Consider the following 22,931-nt stretch of genomic DNA (forward strand, 5'->3'; position numbering starts at 1 on the left):
GCCTGTCCCTGACTAGTTTGCTGCCTGTACCAACCTTTGCCTGTTACTAACCATTCCTTCAAATCCTGATTTTGTACTGTGCTACTGTTTGGTATTGACTTGTCCCTCGACTACACTTGCTGCTTCCTTTCATACATTACGGTTCCCTTGTCTGCCCAGAACTCTCACCTTGGTTCTCGCACATTAAAACCTGAAGCTAAAGGCAGCTCTAATAGGCAGAAGCGTGAGCCAAGACCTTGACGTTTGTTCTGGGTTTTGGCATACCATCGTAAAAACTATCGTTCTTTGGCATTTTAGAATAGTGGAGAAATTCTAAATTAGAGGCAAAGTTAAAAATGCTCAGTGGCCTTTAAGTGCCTATTGATCATTGTCATTCACCTCAATTGAAGTTTAAAAATCAAGGAAAGCCCCCCAAACCTGCACTTTGTCTAACAAAAGTCCACCCCAGCCTCCTGCCAGTCACTGCATTATATTCCCTAAAATCTCCTTACTTTTCAATATAAGAACACAAGAAAATCCTCCTCGTTTTCAAGATTGCAGGGGCCATTTTGGATCCGCTTACATCATCATCCAGACTCCTGTGTTCCTTGTGAGCATTTGCCATCTAGTGGTAACTGCCGATCTTGTTCATTTCATTGGGTTTCTGTGTGCTGGGAGACGTGTATTGGATGTTCTGTGCATGCACCGCAGTCTTGGTCTTGTCTTCAATCTCATTGCTTGCTGGACCTGATGTTCTCCTAATCTTTGAAGGTGACTCATACTTTTGAGATCTTCTGGAAATATAGTGCGGAATATAGAAGCCTGGTAGGGGATTTCACTTTGCTTTTTACGCATTCTTTCAGATGGGCAACATTTATGTTTAGGCTTTCCTTGTCCTTTAAGAGCCATCAGTGCTTTAGCAATTTGAATAAGAACCTTAACAAATATCCCATAAACCACTGACTTCACTATGAACAACAATTTGTATTTAAATGCTTCTGTATGAATTTCCACCCACCTAACACAGTGGTTTCCAAACTATGGGGTTGGCCTCTCAGGGAAAAAGGGGCCCATATAGGCCAGCTAGAGTGACATTTTAAAATGAATGCTTATCAACCATTTAGGATATCACAGGAACTATAGGAGAGTGGCTAATATAACCATATCATCATATGGTGTAACCTCTTTATGAAATTAGGGGTCCTGAACACATGTTTGAAGTGTTTGGCTGCAAAGGGGCAGTTGGGGTTGTGCCATAGGCAGTGTATAGCCAACACGTTTATGTAGGAACCTCTAACAACACAGAACCTCTGAAATCACTGCTACAATCAAAATGCCCCATTTCCTTTAACTGCCTTAATTACTTTGGCAAGATCAGAGTTGGACTGAGGTGGTGGGACAAAAGCAGATGACTGAGACCTGCCTGAGACCCACCTGCCTACTCCCCAGTGGGTTCCAACCCCCCACCCCCACCCCAGTCTGATGCTGGGCAAGATTATCAATTACAGATGTGGTTCTCATACTTATTTGATCCTGGGGATTTTCTATTTTCTTCCGAGTCCACCCACACTCCCAAATCTTCCAAGGATGCCATGACACCATGTAAATATGTTTTACATAAGTAACAAATAATAATACAAAAGTCAACTATTAGGATTCATAACTGAACACATTTCCTCTCGGAGCTCTGAGGTCCAAGCAGGGTTCACTGTCCTCATATAGGAAATGTTCTGCCCTTCCTAAAGAACAGTTTTATTAGTATAATCAACTAAACTGAAACACAATTTCTTTCTCCCTGTGTTTTTATTCCGTTGTATATTTTCCTTGCATGTTATCTGTTGACAAGGGATCACTATTAATTCACTTGCGTATTTTTTTGGAACATTAATATCTGCCCTTTAGTGCTTTGGCTTTCCGTCTTCCAGTTTTTGCCAAGTTCCTACAATAATTTTAAGTGTAGGAAATCAATAATGACTTCAAATAATAACAAAGGAGAGTCTTCGTTTCTCGGAGAGCGGGAATGCATTCCAGACGAAAGTATTTTAAGCACTTTGAAACATTTTGTGAGCTATGATGTTAACCAGTATGACCAGCACCATCTCTGGAAATGTCTTTCCAATCAAATATAATGAATGCCTTGCTTTTTATGACCAAGTAGCAAAGCTTTTAGTCTTTACAGTGATCTCTTCTCAATTAAGAAAATAGTATTTATTTTGAGAAAGGTCAAATAACACATGGCCTTAGTTCATTGTTTATATTATACAGCTGTATTATGAACATCAGAAACACATGCACTTTTGTCATGGCAGAACATTAGACTATACAACATCAGGCTTTATGAACTTGTTACTGGGCACTTGTTTCCAACTTATTAAAATGTGATGTAATTGCAGGTGGGTGAGGGCATTTGCCATAGTATTCTGGTGGTCAAATTGCCTGGGTGCAACAGGTCAATGGTCCGGACGGTGTTTAGACTGTTGTTGCCACCTGCCAGTAGCAAGCTAGGAGCCCCTGTAACTGCTGCTAATGCTGTTGAATTAGAATTGCTGTGTGTTATTATGTATTATTAACTAGTTATGTTTAACCTGCCTGGTAATTATATAATTAGTACAAATTGCCATGAAGATGCTTTTTTTTACATAACTGTGCCTATTCTTCAATCCATCCGTTGGTTATAGTCACTGCTAGTTAAAGGAAAACTATACCCCCCAAACAATGTAGGTCTCCATATATAAAACCCTGCTTCATGTGAATGAACCATTATCATAATAATATACTTTTTTAGTAGTATGTGCCATTGGGTAATCATAAATAGAAAATTGCCATTTTAAAAAATAAGGGCCGCCCCCTGAGATCGTAAGATTCACTGTGCAGACATACAAACCACATGTAAGGTCACATGAGCCAATTAACAGACAGAGTTCTGCCTTTTGCTTCCTCACTTCTTCCTGTTACAGTTAGAGTTGAGGTATTTCTGGTCAGGTGATCTCTGAGGCAGCACAGATAGAGTCACGAAATGGTGGTTCAAGGCAAGAGATATAAAAGGGCAATATTTATGTAAATATATATTCAAGTTTGGTAAGATTCTTTAATATGTCATTCAATTTGATATAAACTATCTGTTGCTTAAGTATTCATTTTGGGGGTATAGTTTTCCTTTAAAGGGCACCCATCACCCAAAAAATTATTCCAAATCCTATTTTGTTATCATGTTAGTCAAGCAAAATTAACTTTAATTACACTGTATACATTATTTGAATCTTGTTTCCATCAGTCTGGGAATTCATAATTATAACAGGCAGGCAGGAGCCATTTTGTGGACACTGTTATTAAGACAAGCCTTGCATCATCTCAGAATCTTGTTTGTGCACCAGAATGGGGGTCCTGATGTCCATCCCCATGCACTGGCTACACGAATAAGAGAACTGGGGGAATATGGGGAGAGCAGTGACATGTAGGAAGTGCTGAATAAAAAGTGAAAGTAATTGCTTGCCACGTCTCTATGCCTAAGGCATAGAGGAGGGGCAGACAATATTTGATTGACAGCTGAGATTTTTAAATGAGTTTACAACAGCTATGAACGCTTTGATAAAAAAATAATAATTTGGGTTTCATGTTTAATTTGAAAATAACTTTTATTGTACAGCTTTTTATGTCTGGGTGACAGGTCCACCTTAAGCCTTCAAAGCTTTCACACTACTAAGAATATTTGTCTAAATGGTAAACTGTCTAAAAATTTAGCCATGCTCTCCAGTAAGTGTTATTACCTTGAGCTAATCTGAATGGATCATACCAGAGGTTTATGCTAATCCATCAGGAGATTGCCACTTCAATGTGGTCCTCATCCAACATTTTTCAAACCTGCCCAGTAGAAATCTGGACAATCCTGGCCATGTATCAGTCAGAAAGGTTGTCTTTTGCAACCGTGAATCTTGTTACATAATAGACATGAAAAGATTTCCTCACTTAGCAAAATGGGGACCCATATATATGATGAAGCCCTCATCCAAAACAATATTCGGATTTTCTGATCTGATTGGACCATAACAGAGGCCTACACTAACCCATCAGGAGATTGCCATATCAATGGCAAGATGTGGTCCTCATCCATTAAGATTATTAAACCTGCCCAGTAGAAATCTGGATGATTTCCGGTCATGTATAAGTCAAAAAGACTGTCTTTTGGCACATTGAATCTTATTACCATCTAAAATACAGGTATGGGACCTGTTATCCAGAATGCTCGGGACCTGGGGTTTTCCGGATAACGGATCTTTCTGTAATTTGGGTCTTCATGCCTTAAGTCTTCTAGAAATGCATTTAAACATTAATTAAACCCAATAGGCTGGTTTTGCTTCCAATATGGATTAATTATATCTTAGTTGGGATCAAGTACAAGCTACTGTTTTATTATTACAGAGAAAAAGGAAATCATTTTTAAAAATGTGGATAAAATGGAGTCTATGGGAGACAGCCATTCCGTAATTTGGAGCTTTCTGGATATCGAGTTTCCGGATAAGGGATCCTATACCTGTACATGAAAAGATTTGCTTACTTGGCAACATAGGGTGATCTGATCAGATCATACCAGGAACCTATGCAGACCCATCTGGAGAAGACTGCATCAATTAAATGATGTAGCCCTCATCCAAAATAATTTGGATGATACGAGAGGCTGCACTAACCCATCTGGAGATGGCCACATTAACGGCAAGATGTGCTCCTCATCCGACAAAATTTTCAAATCTGCCCAATAGAATTCTAGATGATTCCTGGGCATGTCTTTTGGCCCTTGAATATTGTTACCACATCATATACATGTAAAGATTTGTTCATATCATACCAGAAGCCTCTGGAGAAGACTGCATCAATTATATCATGTAGGCCTCATCCAAATAATTTTCAAACCTGCCAATATATTAGACAGGCTTTCATTTTGTTCCCATATGGGCACCTTAAGTTGTTTTCATCAAATCTATTTACTTTTATCTTAAGTGCCAATAAACATGTCTCATCAAAATGAGTCTGGGACCAAGAAATGGAGATGCATCCCAACCACAATCAAAATCGCCTTTAAACTGTTTTACTGGACCATTTTTGGCTCTGTAAATAGGAATGTGTTATGATGTTATCCTTTCTCTTTGTTTTTGCGGTTGCTCTCTTTTCTCAAGCGCAGATGGTTGTTACGTACAGCTTCTTGGACACAGACAAGTATATTTATTTCAGATAAAATATGGAAACTATCAGCTTAAAATGCTCCCCATTTGGAGCCCAGATTTTGCTATATTTGTGTACGATTTGTATTTTCTTCTATGTTTCATTCAGTGATTTTTTGAACTTGCTTCAAAGAACATTAGATAAATGTTCTCTCTTGAGTATTTCTTTTGTTCATCACAGATGGTGAGTTAGATTTCTGTATAAAGCCCAGTTATCCTACAGAGATGGAACATGGACTTGGCATGTGGAAAATGCTTGTTCAAGGCTCATTACATTTTTGAACTCGACTATTGTTATTTTTTCCCTTATTTTTAAGCAGGTGGGCCACAAAAGTGACATCCAAGTGCACATTAAGCTAAACTGAGATATAAGATTACTTGCTTTTGGTAACGGATACTCCCAGGAAGTAGGACCATTTCACTGTCTCAGTGGAAAGACTTTTGAAACTAAAAATCATCCATAGAGCATCAATGCTGCAGTTTGATAAACTATTACATTGTCTTTGAACTGGAAGACTGCCAGTCGATGTCTCAATTTAATACTCACTTTCTGAATCATAGCGCGCAGCAACGCGGTAGGTTCTGCTAACTAGCAATTTAGCCAAGAACTGGATTCGGAAGCAGCATTCTAATAAGTCTGTCAAAATGATATCCGGAGCTAAAGGCAGCTGCAAACATAAATACAAAAACAACTGCTGCACCTAACATATTATTTATAATGTTGAAATGACCTATTTTTACAGCACTATTACCTGACAAAACTGCCGACTTGTGCAATGGGAAAAACTGTTATAGTATTCTACTTCAGCCCACTTCTTAAATCCCTAAAGGGGCTACAAACAAATGATAATGATTACTAATACTAGTTATTCAGAACTGACAATAACTGGGTATAGATATTTTTGCTGTATATAGTCAATTTAAGGACTTCTTCTTCCTATGGTGCTTGCACCCTTGCAAGGTGAGAAAACTGTTTTTGTCTTTGGTGTGTGCGTTGGCTGATTCTTAAAAATGAACATTTACAAAGTCTGGTCACCCTGGGCCTTCATGATAAGGTGCTTTAATGGTTGATGGTTATTGGACATGACTGCTACCCTTGGTATGTATGGCTTTAGAGAACTACAGGATAAGCACTCTATGTGCACTCAATTCTAAAGAACTTATTAGCATTGCAGCAAACAGAGGATTAAGACACTAGTAAGGGGAGTACACCTTTGCAAGACCGGGGTGCGACCAGATGTTGCACTAGACCAATGATTCCCAACCAGTGGTTTGAGAGTAACATGTTGCTCACCAATCCATTGGCTGTGGATCCCAGTGGCTTCAAAGCAGGTGGTTATTTTTGAATTCTTGGCTTGAAGGCAATTTTTGGTTGCAAAAAGAAGTTTACTGACAAACAGAAACTCCAGTAGATGGCCAGTCAACATACTTTGCACCATCCAGGAACTTTTTTTTCATGGGTAAAAAAGGTTGGGGACCCCTGCACTAGGCCAAATATTATTGCCTTGGGCACCAATACTGCTTGGTACAGCTCTGTCCGCTTGCCTGCCAACATATGCAAAATTGTAGGCCAGAACCTCAGTCTAAAACAAGGTATTTGCCACCAGTGAAAGGAATTTTAATTGGCTAGGTTTTCCATAATAAAACATTGTAACAAAGTACTTGATTTACCTTGGAGGTAGAGAATCATTGGACTGATAATGAAGAAATTAGACAGCAATAATTATTATAATTGATAATTAAAAAAAGTCTTCTTTTTAAAGGGTCGACGATGCTTATTCTGCTTTACATCATAAGCATTGTTCTTTGCACAAATGGACAGCCATTCAACAGTAACCTTAAAGGAGACCATCAATACACAAGGTATGTCTGCAGCATACCAGGATTGCCTGGCCCTTCAGGTTCTCCTGGGCGTAATGGACAAACAGGGCCTCATGGACGAATTGGTCTTCCAGGAAGAGATGGGAGAGATGGCAGGAAAGGAGAAAAAGGGGAGAAGGGAACTGCAGGTACTGCATGCAAATGTTAATTGAAAGCATGTTGCCTTCTAAGATGACTTTATTAATAGAAACAGAAATGTGATCATCTTCTTGTAGGCCTAAGCCTTTGATATAGTATCAGCTAAAAGAGATATTGAGTTGCTGACCAGGGCAGGGTAATGCCATGATGGTGAAAGTCGAAGAGGGGTGGATGACAGCGGGGGCTTGCCTTGGACACTCTTACCTATTGCTCAGGCACTAGGTTAAAAGATAACTAAACCCCCTGTACCAAAAGCCCCCTTAACTGCCTGGCATCATCCCCCCTTTCCTCTCCATCCCTGCACTGTGCATTAGTAAAAAAAAATCTGCCCCTAAAATGCAGAGCAGTGCAGCAGAGCTCCCAGGAACCATCTTCTTCCGATTTGTATTCATTTGTTGCTCAACACTGACACGAAGCCTGCGGGAGCATGCACAGTCGGGAATCGGCTTCAACTGCGCATGCTCAAATCGGCAATGAGCCTAGAGGAGGATACGAAGCGGCGGAAGATCATGCCCGGGAGATCCGTTGTGCTGCTCTGCCTTTTAGGTTCAGATTTTCAGATTTTTGACTAATGCACAGTGCGGGGAGGGAGGGGGGATGGCAGGTAGTTAAGGGGGGGCATTTTTGGTACGGAGGTTTACCTCCTTTAAAATGTATGATTCCATGTTGAAACTGAGGCTTTGTCTTGCTTGTCCTTTTTAATGTAACCTACCAAAATTCCCCATGTTAGAGCAGAGTAGTAGTAGTAGTAGTAGTAGTAGTAGTAGTAGTAGTAGTCTTATTTGAGCTGGTCAACTGTATTAAAGACATTGCTCATCTGACCATTCACAAGATCAGTTTTTAACTCCTTTATATTTTCAGCACAATTTTGTTATGCTCTGTTGAATGTTAAGTCTTTGGCAATGGACACCAATTTGTGTGGGTGGGGAGAATGGCTGAGCAAGCTATTAACATGAAAGAAAATCCTACATGAGCTTATTTGTACTCACCAGCTGACTGTGTTTGCAGGAAGGCGGTTTGGATGATGAGTTGTAAGTGTTCCTTTTTTTAGTTATTTTAAATGGTTTATAAGCCATTTGTATATGTGCAATCATAATAGCACATTTAGTTGTATACAGAGTATTTCCTTAACAGTTTGTTAAATGTCATTTAAGGCTTTCGAGGAAAAACAGGACCTCTCGGGCCCACTGGAGAAAGAGGAGACCTAGGAGAGACAGGTAAAAAGGGACCATTAGGAGGACCAGGGGACAAAGGAGAAGTTGGCCCTAAAGGGCCATATGGTCCAAGAGGTCCTAAAGGTGAAAGAGGAGAAAGAGGGGAACCTGGTGAATGTAAGTGTGGCAACATTGTCCTAAAATCAGCTTTCTCAGTTGGAATTACCACCAGCTATCCACAAGAAAGGCTGCCCATTCTGTTCAACAAGATCCTCCATAACGAGGGAGAGCATTACAACCCTGCCGTAGGAAAGTTTATTTGCGCTATTCCCGGCATTTACTTTTTCTCCTATGATATCACTCTTGCTAACAAGCATCTGGCCATCAGCCTAGTGCATAACGGACAATACAAAATCAAGACTTTTGATGCCAACACGGGAAACCATGATGTCGCTTCAGGATCAACACTTGTTTACTTGAAGCCAGAGGATGAAGTGTGGCTTGAAATTTTCTACACGGATCAGAATGGACTTTTTTCAGATCCCAGCTGGGCGGATAGCTTGTTTTCTGGGTTTCTTTTATATCCCGATACAGATTATATGAATGCATTATCTGAAGATTATTTTTGATGATGTCGTCTTACTGTACAGATGCTGATCTTTTCTATAGAACCTGCAGAAGCTCCAGGAGGACCATGTTACATATCATTTTACATTTTCTCAGGAATGTCATGATGTGCACAGTTCAACATTTGAATTAAAAAAATGTTTCTATATAATTATGTTTTGCAAAAAAAAAAAAATCGCAATGACCAGAAGCCCTTACTGGAAAATATGGGTTAGAAACTTTCTTTATGAGTGCTGTTTTAAAGTAGCAATCAGTAGCTTTCTGCTGTGTCCCAAAGAATTCCTCATAAACATATAGATTTTTACAAAACTATCAAAGAATGCTACAGGAATTAAAATACATACTGTATCTATAGTTTTTTTTGTGCCAGGTTTAATTTATTTGAACAAAAGTTACGAGTGGGTTTCTATATCAAAATCCGAATTTTTATGAGTATTTAAATAAAAACTTCTGACCAAACTGGAATCCACGATTGGACCTTATTTATTATTTTAAAAGTACAATTTAATCAGATCTGGGACAAACTTGATAAAATCGAGTGAAAACCGGAATCGCATGATTTTTTTGGATTCTTTTTCCCAAATCGCTCAATTATTTGGTCTTTTTCCCAAAAAGTCAGAATTTTTCAGATTTTTGCCCGAATTGCCTGAAATTGTTGGCTTTTTTCCTCGGGGTATAATAAATCTTACAAAATATTACGGTTTTTTTGCACTAAAAATTCGGATTCAAATTTTTTGAGTTTTTTGCATTTGGATTATAATAAATAAGCCCCTAAAAGTATATTTGAATCAGAGACCTTTATGTGCAACGTGTTAATATACTGTAGGTAACCACCGAACAGAGAAGCAAACAAACTTAAAATCCCAACATTGCAAGAGGTCTGGTAACACAAATCAAGGCCAGTAGACTTTTACATTTCCCTGCAAATTCACAGGACACAATGTCAATATTAGAACCATATAAGTTGGGTCACATTAGAGTGGTATTTAAATAGTAATTTGAATGTGTCTCTATATTAAATAAGTCGGTATTACAAAGGTATGGCTTAAAGTGATGAAGGCTGTTGCTACAGCAGTAAGTAAGTCATTATTTTGTTTATTGTATATTGTTTTATAATGCTATTTTTTTATATCTGTAACTTACAAAAATGATTCCTTTGGTCTCCCTAATGCAGGGGTCCCCAACCTTTTTTTACCAGTGAGCCACATTCAAAAATAAAGAGTTGAGGAGCAACACAAACATGCAAAAAGTTCCTTGGGTGCCAAATACTGACTGTTATTGGCCATTTGGTAGCCCCTATGTGGACTGGCAGCTTACAGGAGACAATTTGACAATACACCTGGTTTTTATGCAACCAAAACTTGCTTGGAGCTTGGAATTCAAATATAAGCCCCTACTTTGAGGCCACTGAGAGCAACAAACAAGGGGTTGGAGAGCAACATGTTGCTCGCGAGCTGCTGGTTGGGGATCACTGCCCAAATGGGTAGAAAGATCATACAAATGACTGCTAACCAGGCAACCAAGTTCCCACCAGCTATTGGGCAGAATTACTAAAGGACGAAGTGACTAACGCTGGCGAAGATTCACCAGCGTTACAGTTTTCAGGGACTTTACCGATTTACTAACGGGCGCAGGCGTCACTTCACTAGCGAAGGATGTAGACGCTAGCGTTGATCTGCACTCTATCATCAGGCTCTGGTGAATGGACGTTACTCCGCAAATTTTTATGAACGTTACCTCTTTCACCAGACTTGCCTTCGCCAGCTAAGACCAGGTGAAGTTCAATGGAGTGCATAGATCTTCCTTAATCTTCAGTTAGTTACATCATATTTTTTGAGAGCAAAAACGCGGGTGTCTTTTTCTCTTTTCAGGGTGATAGGCTGCAAAAGTCTTAGAAAATTCTCCATCGTTTGTCAGCCTGGACGAAACTTCGCATCTCAGTAAATTTGCATTGTCTGAGCGAATTTTTACCTGGCGAAGTGTTGTGATGGCTGGCGAATTTTCTCCACTTAAATTTACCCCTATGGGTCTAGGATGAGAAATCACTCTCGAATGAATGGCAGCTAGAAATCTGTGCTTCATTAAAGACACAGGTATAGCCTACATGGGTGTATACAAGGTTCAGTTCTTCAAGGGCAAGTAAAGGGCAAGTAAAGTCTAAAATAGAATAAGGCTAGAAATGCTGTATTTTGTATACTAAATATAAACATGAATTTACTGCACCACAAGCCTAATCAAACAAATGATTTATGCTTTCAAAGTTGTCCAAAGGGGGTCACCATCTTGTAACTTTGTTATACATCTTTGCAAGACTAAGACTGTGCACATGCTCAGTGTGGTCTGGGCTGCTTAGGGATCGTCATAAATTATCAAAACAGGTCAAGTCAAATAATATCTGCTAGAAGCCGATACAGCAAGACGGATTAATCATCAGAATATACAGACTGCACTGGGTCCTGTGTTGTCATGTAATCTAATGTGGATTTTATAGTTTTTGTATTGTTTAATACAAACTTTCTCCAACTCTGCAGAACCAGTGGCTGCAGCAAAATAATCCTCCAAATAGAATCCCAGTTTATCTGTTTAAATCTGGCTCCATGACCTTTGTCCCTGCAGCTGGAGTTGGAAACAGTAAAGGGGATGTAAAGACAAAAATAAAATCCAATACAAATCTCTACACAGTCGCTGACTGCGTCTACAGAGAAACAAACAAAGCTGCTTGAGTTCTGCATGGCTGGGAAGTAAGGCGAGGGCTCCCCCTGCTGTTCATAAGTATGATTGTTTCCCTGCAGAGCAGTTAGGGACCGTCTGACAATTCCTATCCACAGCAGTAAATGAAGGGAGAATTTCACTGCATACAGTCAGGTTTCTTATAAAAACGGTACACATTTTTTAATTACAGTATATTGGAGATAGGTTTCTTTTTCATTAAAGAAAGTAAAAATGGGATTTTATTTTTTTGCCTTTACGTGCCCTTTAAAAAAAGTGGTAAAAGGTTCCTATTGGTTTTGCAGCAGTATCACAATATGCATTATGATCATGAAGAATGCATTAAAACAGGCCATCATGATGGATAAATTCTTATTCCTATTTAACTATGACCAATTTCTCTATTGAACTTTTTCACGGCTTAAGTTCCATATAAACAGATGTACTGCCAAACAGAGCCTCCTTAGGCTGCCAGTCTACATACATAGGGGCTACCAAATAGCCAATCACAACCCTTATTTGGCATCCTAGGAACATCTGTTGTGTTTGTGTTGCTCCCCAACTCTTTTTACAATTGAATGTGGCTCACAGGTAAAAAAAAAGTTGGGGAACCCTGCCTTAGAGCAATCTCACTTCAGTCAAACAAATATTTAACCATACAAACACTGGTGCAGTACATTTTCATGAACCCATGGACATTGCCTGTGGCACCTTGACAGCCACATGCTTCATAGACTAGTCCAAGTGGTAGTGCCCTGCAGGCTTCTGGGGTGGCAGTTGTGTTACCCAAGTGCAGTAATTCATAGAAACAAACATGACTGCAATTAAAACTGCATTGTGCCATTCAAGTTTACAAATTCAGCTATCAAACAAAGATGGTCAAGTATTAGCTGGCAAGTTCAAACTTCAAGATCACTTTTTGTTGGCTATAATTTCCTTGAATTGCAGAAAAAACATGATTTTGAGTATTGATCAATAGACCTCTTAGGGTACAGAGAGGCAAATTTGAGTCTACAGTTTGGGGTGAGGGTCGCACACAGACACCCGGCCATTTAAACTTTTGTAAGCTGAAGTAGATAGCCCCATGTAATATTTCTCCTACAAAATTACATTTCTCCATTAATTTATCTGTTTGACGAGCTGTTAAAAGAAATGCAGAAAATAATTCACCCTGACTGTAAGAGTCATTCTCAACCATTCTGCTCTAATATGTGAGGAGATGTTTATTTTAATAGCAAATAAGTAAATAAATTATTGGCAGGAAATTCATTTTCCCATGTGAAAAACATCTTTCAACTTTTTTTTTTGTTGTTTTATGGTTAATTGCTACATTACTTATAACTTACACAAGGTTTATTGTGAAAAATTATCCACAATATTTATTTATTTTTTTTATATAAGTTTTTGGAGTAGGATGTGCCAATTTCTATATTTCTCCATAGACAGGGAAGGCATTTGTATATAGAATAGGTTGTATGTACAAAGGCATTTATTTTGTTTTAATTTTGTATTGTAATTGCAGTCTGATGTAATATTTGCATGTTCAACAGATGGAATGAAATGTAATATGTTCATGTGCAATAAAGAGAATATACCATATATACCATTTTATATATATATCATTTTACTATAATCTGGTCCTTGAACTTGTGTGAGAAATAATCAGTCCACTAAACATAAAAGGCTGACCTGCACCGTGCATATAGGTTACAATAACACATTGAAATCCAGTAGAATTGTTTTGTTCTGGATTCATTCTAGCATAATTAACTTTAAGTACAAGGTACTGTTTTAGTGTTACAGAAAACAAAAAAATATATTATTTTAAAGGGGATATATATTCCAATAGATAGTTTTCATTTTGCCTAGGCCACCTCCCATTGACTTCTACATGACCTCGCAAACTTTTAGATGTTGACTTTTTATTCTTGTTGGAAAAGGATGGAAAGGATAAAGGGTGGTTTATAGAAAACTGACGCGTTTCGGAAGCAACCCCATGATTAAGGGAGTTGCTCCCGAAACGCGTCAGGTGATGTTGGTTTGTGACCTTTTTCCTTTTACCGGAGTGCCGCCTTTCCATCCTTTTGCACAGTTGAATACAGTGGGAACGCTGATGGCTGAGCACCCGGTGTATTATAATGGAGCTGCACTGAACTGATCATGCAGGGGGTGAGTCTTGAGCGGCCAATATTCTTTTTTTCCACCTTAATTCTTGTTGACTTTTTAATTCTCTCTTTTCTGCATTGAATCAGCTCTTCGCAAACAGACTCGCAATATATTTATAAAGATTGAAGTGAGAAATCGCTATCGTCGGTTCGGCCACTCTCCATTCATTTCTATTGAATTTTTACAAGAGTATTTATCATTGGGTGAAAGTTTATCCTTTGATAAATACACCTTTTAAAATCCCACAGAAATGAATGGAGAATGGCGGAATTTCACTCTAGCGGACTGTGGCGATCTCTAACTTTTTGATATACCCCACTGTTTCTTCTCCAGACATCCCCATAGTCTGCTTAGTGGTTGCATAATCCCATGTCTGGAAGCCTGTTCTATTCTCCTATCTATGCTTTATAGCACCCAGTTGCTACGCAAATAGGCCTAGTTAGTACTCATCAGAGATAAAGGACATAGCTTTGACTTTCCAGAAGCATAAATTGGGTGAAAAAGGCATAATATAATGCAAGTTCTTCACTAATTTTCCATGGGTATGCCAACTGAGGGATCCTCTATACTCTTTCTCCCTCAAAGCACCTAGGCCAATCTTCAGATTCAGGTGCATTCCACACTCCTCTATGGATCTTCTTTTTTTTTCTATACTCAAGTGGTCTTACTTACAGCAATAACTGCCCAATACTGGAATGCTGAGTGATTCAGCATCAACAAATATGATGGCAACCAGTATAACTGGTGACTTAGAAAGGTATGTGTGGTTACACTTTATGAGCTCTCTCCAAAAGTGTGTCAAGAATAGATAGGGGAGCTGAGGAGGCAGAGGTAAGAAAGTGAGTCCTTCACACAAGAGCTAATACAGTGCTGGCAGGAACAGGGTAACAAGGGCATAGAATAAGGGTCAAGATGAATAAGGATGGAGTGGACGATGAACTAGACAGAACAGAGCAGATGGAGGACTGGAGTGGGATGGTGCGGGTGTAGAAACATGACTGGGCTGTTCAGGACAGAGCAGGCGAAGTCCAGGACTAGGCAGAGCAGGACAGGCCAGAGTGGGCAAAAAACATGACATGAAAACATGAAAAAAATGGAACAGGACTTGACAAAAGCAGAAAGGAGCTGAACAACAACAAGGCAAAAACAAGGAAAGAGCAGAATCAACGCATGAAGACTGGAGCAGTACAGAAAAGGCTATAACCAATAGCAGGGAACAGGACATGAACTAGACAAGGCAAGAAAGGACAAGACAAGGTCAGAGCAGGCAAACAAGAGCTAGAAACAGTACCTCAGTGCTCAAAATAGGCCGATGCTCAGGAGTGTTGGCCTTATGTAGGGCAGCGTCAGTCCCAATTGGCTGACCCCAACCCACCAGTAAGGATGCTGGGGTGAAATTGCTAAACAGGAGACCCAGCAGAAGATCAAATCAGAACTTTGGCTGTTCTCCTGGCCTCGTGGTTAGAACGGGCAGCCAATAACCAAGAAGTCCCATGTTTAAAACCCAACAGAGCCTGACAGTGACGTAACTAGAGGGGGGCGGGCCCTGGCGCGGGACGCGCTGCCAGGCCCCCCACCCCCCTCCATACACCCGGAACCGCCGGCCGTACACCCGGAATCGTGGCGCGTGAGCTGCCGGGGGGGGTCCTGAGGGGGTGCAGGCCCTGGCCCAATCGCACCCCCTGCTCCCCCGGTAGTTACGCCACTGGAGCCTGATAAAGTGTTGCTCAAGAGCAAAAAATACTGAACACCTTATAAATAAATGATTATACAAACATGGTAGATATACATATAGACATCCATCAGACTTTAACTACTGTTCAGCATGACACATCTGGAATGCAGTGCCACACTTCTCACTACTGTGTAAACCCATGAGACATGAAAGGTTGGCCTGTGGTCAACTATCCATTTGGCTGTTTAGGCAGCCCTAACTACAAGCTGAGACACTGATATCATTATAGATACTGGGAGAAATAAAGCAAAGAGAAAATAAATATATAGATAGAGGGTCTATTATCTTAAATGCCTCAGACCCAAGATCTTCCAGCAAAGGGGTCTTTACATAATTTAGATTTGTGGGGTGAAGGGGTAAGTAGTGAAGCTGAGCAATCTACTTGTCAAACAGGGGGTCAGTGGGGAGGGCGTTGACGGTGGAGAAGTGCCTTGGGCCCTAGTATATTTAAGCCCAGCTCTGTTAAGTTGCAATCAAATATAGGTACTGTTTTATTTTTTTATCGAGGAGAAAAAGGCAAGCCATTAAAAAATAATAGTTTACTTACCGGTACTTGAAACTGTATGGAAAATGACATTCTCATCTAGATACGTTTTCTGGATAGTATCTAGATCATCCTCTTAATTTTTACATTATACTAAATCATAGGTAAAGTAAAGGTAAGCATAGTAATTATTTGAAATAGATTATAATAGTTCCCTACAAAATGTAACAGATAAAGAGATTTCATTGGTTTCAGCCAAATCCTAGGAAGATATGCTTTTTTAACCTCTTAGGACTTCACTTAGAGACTGCCAATGTTTTTATTTGTCTCCAGTATGAGATAATGTCTAATACATGGTGTATTGCTGAATATTGGTTTTCCAGGAAGATAAACCTGTGATCTGATTGGCTACAGTCAATAAAGACAAAGCTCCTAGCCTGTGACACTTACGTCTTTCAGTGCCAGTATATTCTGACTTGCATAAAAGATTGGAACTTCTTTGGTACACTCTTTATTAATAGACTCGATATACACGACTCGTTAATTCAACATATCCTATCACCTTGGGTGTTGGGTGTCCTACATTGTACATACATATACACATTCATATTTTAATGAGGTATACCATTGAATATAGTAAAATAATTTGCTTAATCAAATTAAAAACAATTTGAGCCCTAGGCATGTGCCTCTTCTGACTACCCTTAGTTCCGGCCTTGTAAGAATCATCAGCAAAAATAGAAACAGTACTTTCAATGGCCACCTCCAGGTTATTAATAAACAAGTTAAAAAGCAAAGGACCAAGTACAGAGCCCTGTGGTACTCCACTAATAACACTGGTCCAATTTGAAAATGTTCCATTAATTACCGTAACTCTTTGTAATCTATCCTTCAGCCAGTTCTCTATTCAAGTACAAATACCAGGGTTTTTGTATGTTTTTCATTGTTCAGTTTCTTCCTATGTCTAGACAGCCAATAAGAAACCCAAACATTCTGAAGCATTCAGTTGTGCCATTTACCTAAAGGGCCATTGTTTTATTATATTCTTTTCTTCACAGCTGTGCTTTATATTGGGCAGTACATATTAGCGTAGATATATGTTCTCTCTGCAAAGTCTATAAGGAAGCTTAGGAGCAGGGAATGACCCTGCTAGAGTGATTATTTATGGAGCTTTTTGGTTAATCATGCTCATATTGGTGCATTGCACACCCATAGACACCTAGGTCACGCCCCTTTCTTGCATATTTTAATTGTTGTTAGGTTATTAAGATAATGAAGACTTTGGACTTTCCATCCAGAGAGACAAATCCAAGGCAGTAACTACGACTGCAAAGTGCTTTTATTGGGGAAAATGCAAAAATGGAGCATTTTCCCCAATAAAAGCACTTTGCAGTCGTAGTTACTGCCTTGGATTTGTCCTGCATTCTACTACAATACTTTGATTGTGTCATTTTGGGGTGTGGACACAGGACACCATTGTTGGGGAATCCACCAAAACAAAAAGTTTCCATCCAGAGAGACAACTGCTTAAGCAATGCAAAAAGTCTTAGGGGTAGATTTACGAAGGGTGAAGTGGCTAACCCTAGCGACAATTCACCAGCATTACCGACCGCAGGGACATCGCCAATTTACAAACAGGCGCAGACGTCAAATCGCTAGCGAAAGAGACTTTTTTTGTTCTGGCAAATGGACGTTACTGCGCAAATTAACTAAAATGCGGATTTACCAGTTTAGACCAGGCGAAGTGCATTGGAGTGCATATATCTTCCTCAATCTTCTGTCACTTACATCATATTCTAAGTGGAAAATGCATCAAAGTTCAAAAAACGCTGGCGACTTTTCCTTTTTTTCAGAGTGATAGCCTGCCAAAGTCCTTAAAAAAATTTTTTGTAATTGGTTTCTCTGTACATTTTCTAACATATGGAATATTAACTTTAAAGTGGGCTTATGTGTAGGGAATTATATTAACTCTATTGTCTTTATTAAGGTTCCCTGGACTTGTGTACTAAACAGTGTAAATTTAAAGTATTTGCTGCAACATAAAACATAAAGACGTCCATACAACTTTAAATTTCCCGCTTTATGCAAATTAACCTGAGTGCAAGATCTCTAGCGAATTTTCGATAGGCAGAAATGAATGCTAGTGCATCTTCAATCTAAAATGCTCGCATTACTGAAGTACCGCTAGCGAACAGTCGCCAGTGTTTGGCGTCCAGGATGAAACACCACATGTTAGTGAATTTGCGTTGTCGGAGCGAAATGTGGCGCTAGGTATGAAGTGAACGCTGGCGACTTTTAGCTACTTAGTTAGTTAGTAAATCTGCCCCATAGCCAGTAAAACCTCCAAAGAAATGTTGTGAAATTTAGCCAGTCAGTAGTAAATAGATATTCAGCATTTAACATTTCCATGAGACAAATTCAGAGTCAAATGAAACAAATTAGAGTGGCTCCCCAAAATGAATACTTGAGCAACAGATAGTTTATATCAAATTAAGTGGCATATTAAAGAATCTTACCAAACTGCAGTATATATATCAGTAAATCTTGCCCTTTTCCATCTCTTGCCTTGACCAACCATTTCTTGATGGTCTGTGTGCTGCCTCAGAGATCACCTGACCAGAAATACTGCAGCTCTAACTGTAACAGGAAGAAGTGTGGAAGCAAAAGACAGAACTTTGTCTGTTAATCGGCTCATGTGACCTTACATTCATGAGTTTTTTTGCACCATGAATCATACAATCCCAGTGGGCTGTTCTTATTTTTTAAAATGGCAGTTTTCTATTTATGATTACCCAATGGCACATACTACTAAAAAAATGTATTATTATGAAAATGGTTTGTTTACATGAAGCAGGGTTTTACATATGAGCTGTTTATGCAATATATTTTTTTAGAGACCTGCATTGTTTGAGGGGTATAGTTTTCCTTTAAGTCTCTCCTATGTAGTTATGAAGTGAGTTCTTACTAAATGATACTCACAGCCCTTAACTGCTGTCAGCCCTGGATTTCTGGCTTGCGATTGCTATTACGTCTTTCAGTTAAATCTATTCCTTTAGTAGCCTTGAAGGACTGAATGTTAACCAACACCAGATTATGCCAGCAATGCTTTTTTCCACGTTTGGCACACTCCTTGACCAAGATTCCTTTTTTGTCAAACAGGTTTGTTATATTTTGGTATGTTAATCATGTGCTAAAGAAACGTCTTGCTGGAGATTATGCATTGAGCTCAGATTCATGGCACACAGATGTCTAAAAATGGAAATGCCAAAAGCTCTGATCTTTTCTTTCCTATTGTGTCTAAAGTAGAACGTACGCTACAGGAGGAGTCCCTGGTTGTTTCACCTCAAAGATTACCCAGGTCTAAATATGCAGATTCAGTCAAAAGGTTTGATGAAGAGACGAGAGCACGAGCCACTTGCTCTATGGACTGCAATATCTAACATTCTTCAACATGTAACAGAGTTTAAAGGACAAGTAAATTGTATTCACTGGGGGTAGTACCAATATGGTAGGCACCCACAGACTGGCCCTCCTTTTCTGTAAAAGAAAACAAAAACTCACAGGGCCATTTTCATCATCAGACACTTCCCAGCAATTCATTTCATCTGTCCTGGACTGTGACCGTGTGCAGTATATTAGAATTGTCTTATTTAATTACACCTCACATGTGACAATTTCTGAATGAATGATATTACGTGTGGCGCAGTCTAGAACAGCCACATGGGAAGTGACTACAGACGGCAGCATGGCATTCAGTGCAAAAGGAAAAGTACCCGGGGCAGGTGCCAAATTTCTTTAAATAACTCATCAACTTGACGAGCCTGGTAAAGTATTTTTACAAAGGCCGACCTAATCATATATAATTTGTAGATCTTATACAGGTATGGGATCCATTATCTGGATTATTGGATGCAAAACCAACCTATTGGGTCTATTTAGGGGTTTACTAAACTCCGTTTTAATCAACCTTTACAATTGGAAGATAGCATAATCTGTGCTGGGTTTCGTACAATAATCAAATTAATTCCTGGTATTCGGTCAATAAGGCAAAAAGATCTGAGTTTTCGGGCGTCAAATACATAAAGATAATATGTTTCGGATTTTTTCATGATTTTATGGAATCTTTTCCCGTACCAGATTTTTTTCAAGTAAATTTATTGATAAATATGGTAAAAAAAACTGCACAGGAGTTTGGTCGAAGTGGTTTTTAAGAAAATAGTGAGACCTAAGCGCAAGTTCCCTAGTGAATTTTCACAAGGCACACGAGAACACTAGAGCATCATTGCTATGAAATGGTCGCACTGCCAAAGTAACGCAAGCAAAAAGTCACCGGTGTTCGTCGCCCAGGGGGTAACTTTGCATATTAGTGAATTAGCATAGTGGCTTTAATGACAGTGATAAGAATCTAGGACGTTGTAATCCCTTCTTCCTCACAGTTGATATCATTTATTATTATTCCCATTATACAGAACATGTTTTTTCATGACATAGAACAGTGATCCCCAACCAGTAGCTCGTGAGTAACATGTTGCTCATCAACCCCTTTGATGTTGCTCCCAGTGGCCTCAAAGCAGCTGCTTATATTTTGAATTTCCAGCTTGGAGGCAAGTTTTGGTTTCAAAAACAACAGATGTACTGCCAAACAGAGCCTCCTGTAGGCTATCAGTCCACATAGGGGCTACCAAATAGCCAATCATTGCCCTTAATTGGTACCCCAGGAACTTTTTTCATGTTTGTGTTGTTCCCCAACTTTATTTACATTTGAATATGGCTGATGGGTAAAAAGGTTGAGGGCCCCCGAGGTAGGACTTTCTCCACTTTCTGTACCCATTGCCAACATAAGGTGATCAGTAGGACAAGTGTTTCTATCCCTGAAGCAGGCCAAAATTACACAACAGTAAACATGTAGTGCTGTGCATGTCCCATCATTCATTAACACAACAATTAATTAGTATTGGCTGATATATATGAAGTGATGTGAAGGAAGAGATAGGGCATATTCACTAGTGCATGAAGGCAGCCCTGTCTTTTCTTGCAAAACTGCTCCCAATTGCTGCTGGTACTGTAGGAATGTTGAATGGTGACTCTCTCCACCAGTGTGGAGGGACAGTGGGGTCCGTTTACTAAAGTGCGGTAAATCTGACTTTAAGTTTCCGCATGTTATCGCTGAGAATATTTTTACGCCAGAATATTCGCAGCGACTAAGTTTACTAAACAGCGATACGCTCAGAAGTCATTGCGATCACTTGCGGTAACTACGTTAAGGAACCTGCTTACATTAGCGGTAATTTTAGCGAGTTGCGAATTTTCTGGTGAAAAATTAAGTTTTTGCGAATATTTTTGCTATAAAATAGTCTTGTTTTATGGCAGTTATTATGGCAATTTTTACTGTGACATTTATGGCCAGAAATGCATCTTCAAAACTCATAAACTTTTTGACTGATGATTATACCATCCAACAACATTACCAGAGTAACACCAATCAAACACGTTTGCATCATATAAACCCTTCTGCCAATAGAATCATAGGAACAAGAAATGATACCAGTCAATCTCTTTGCTTCATAGAAATGCACAGTTTAATGTCGCCAATCACAATGAAACCAAAAAAGTGTAGAGGCTGACGAATCCTTGGACTGTGATGCCGCTGCCAATAATATGCCTCTGAGCTGAAACTGCTGCTGTTGCACCAGTTAGAAGCAGAAGCCAAAACATCTTGTCAGCAATAGCTACAGACCTCTCTCCTGTCAGCAAAGAATGATGGGTAAAAAAACAGTATTATGAGATATTTCCTGCCCCTTGAGAATTTTCTGGCGAAAAAAATACTTTTTTCGCCACTACATAGGTGGCGGTAAAAGTTTGCGAATGTTCTGGAGTTAATTTTGTCTTTAGCACATTTCGCTGTTTATTAAACCAGGCGTTAATGTGTACGTAGCGTTATTTTCAGCGAATGCGATAACTGGCGAAAAATTATTCTTGCCCAAGAAAATTAGCAAATTCATATTTACCGCAGGTTAGTAAACTGGCGATAACATATTTGGCGAAAATTCTGTCTATATATTGTGCGAATATTTTTAACGCACTTTAGTAAACGGACCCCAGTGTGTGCTCAGTAGTGCTTAATGATCAAGCAATTCTGTCTCTTCCTGGCAAAACACCAGCCACTGCATGTAGGGGAATAGCCTGCAACTAATTGCTGAAGGTGGCAAAAGGCCCCCAAAATTATTAGCCACAACAGAGTGTAGGGATGTGAAAATCTTAGACACCCTTACACATTACAGACAGGCACATCCCTAGTAATATGGACACCTCAGTGGGTCCTTATGGGGACCTTGTGCTTATGTAACCCCTGCAGTTTTCACAGTGAATGCTAGATGGCACTGTGGTATAATATAAAAGGGCTTGAAAGCCATGAGGTAGAGGCCATTGCTGCTGAACCTTTCCTCTGTTAGGCCACAGAGGTTAGGGGTGGTGGAACTCATCCTGAGTATAGTGAAGTGATAGTTATACCCTTTAATAGATCACTCTAGGAGTGATAGATAGGGTATGTAGTTGAGCAGCTCAAAGCTCGCCGAGGAGATTAGAGGGATTAAGATCCCGGGTATTACTGACCCCATAGTAGGTCCTAAGTGTTAAACTCAGGGAAGTAAGAGTTTCTGAGTTCCATTTAAGGTAATCCTGAAGATTGGGGAAATACCTTCCAACAAGCTGCATTGTTCTCTACATGTACTCCTTACTCTTCAGAGAGTTGTTCTATATTCATACAGTGAGTATATTGTGTTACCTTGATTGATCTCTGTTTTACTCTATGTTCTATGCTCCATGGTGAACTCTGGTTTTGG

At 39.4% G+C, this 22,931-nt stretch overlaps 1 protein-coding gene and 1 pseudogene across 1 annotated transcript in view; both read left to right on the forward strand.

Annotated features, from left to right (window-relative positions):
• Window positions 1–9,469, forward strand: part of LOC108706546 (complement C1q tumor necrosis factor-related protein 7) — a 38,027-nt gene extending 28,558 nt beyond the window's left edge. The window contains exons 2-3 of the mRNA XM_041579407.1: window positions 6,959–7,204; window positions 8,369–9,469. Coding sequence (XP_041435341.1) covers window positions 6,967–7,204; window positions 8,369–8,997 — 867 coding nt within the window. The 5' untranslated portion in view covers window positions 6,959–6,966 and the 3' untranslated portion in view covers window positions 8,998–9,469. The remainder of the gene's footprint in view (window positions 1–6,958; window positions 7,205–8,368) is intronic.
• Window positions 9,470–14,782: 5,313 nt separating this feature from the next.
• LOC108704177 overlaps window positions 14,783–22,931 on the forward strand; it is a 43,935-nt pseudogene continuing 35,786 nt past the window's right edge.

The sequence above is a fragment of the Xenopus laevis genome, chromosome 1S (genome assembly GCF_017654675.1).
Source record: "Xenopus laevis strain J_2021 chromosome 1S, Xenopus_laevis_v10.1, whole genome shotgun sequence".
Taxonomy (NCBI): Eukaryota; Metazoa; Chordata; class Amphibia; order Anura; family Pipidae; genus Xenopus; species Xenopus laevis.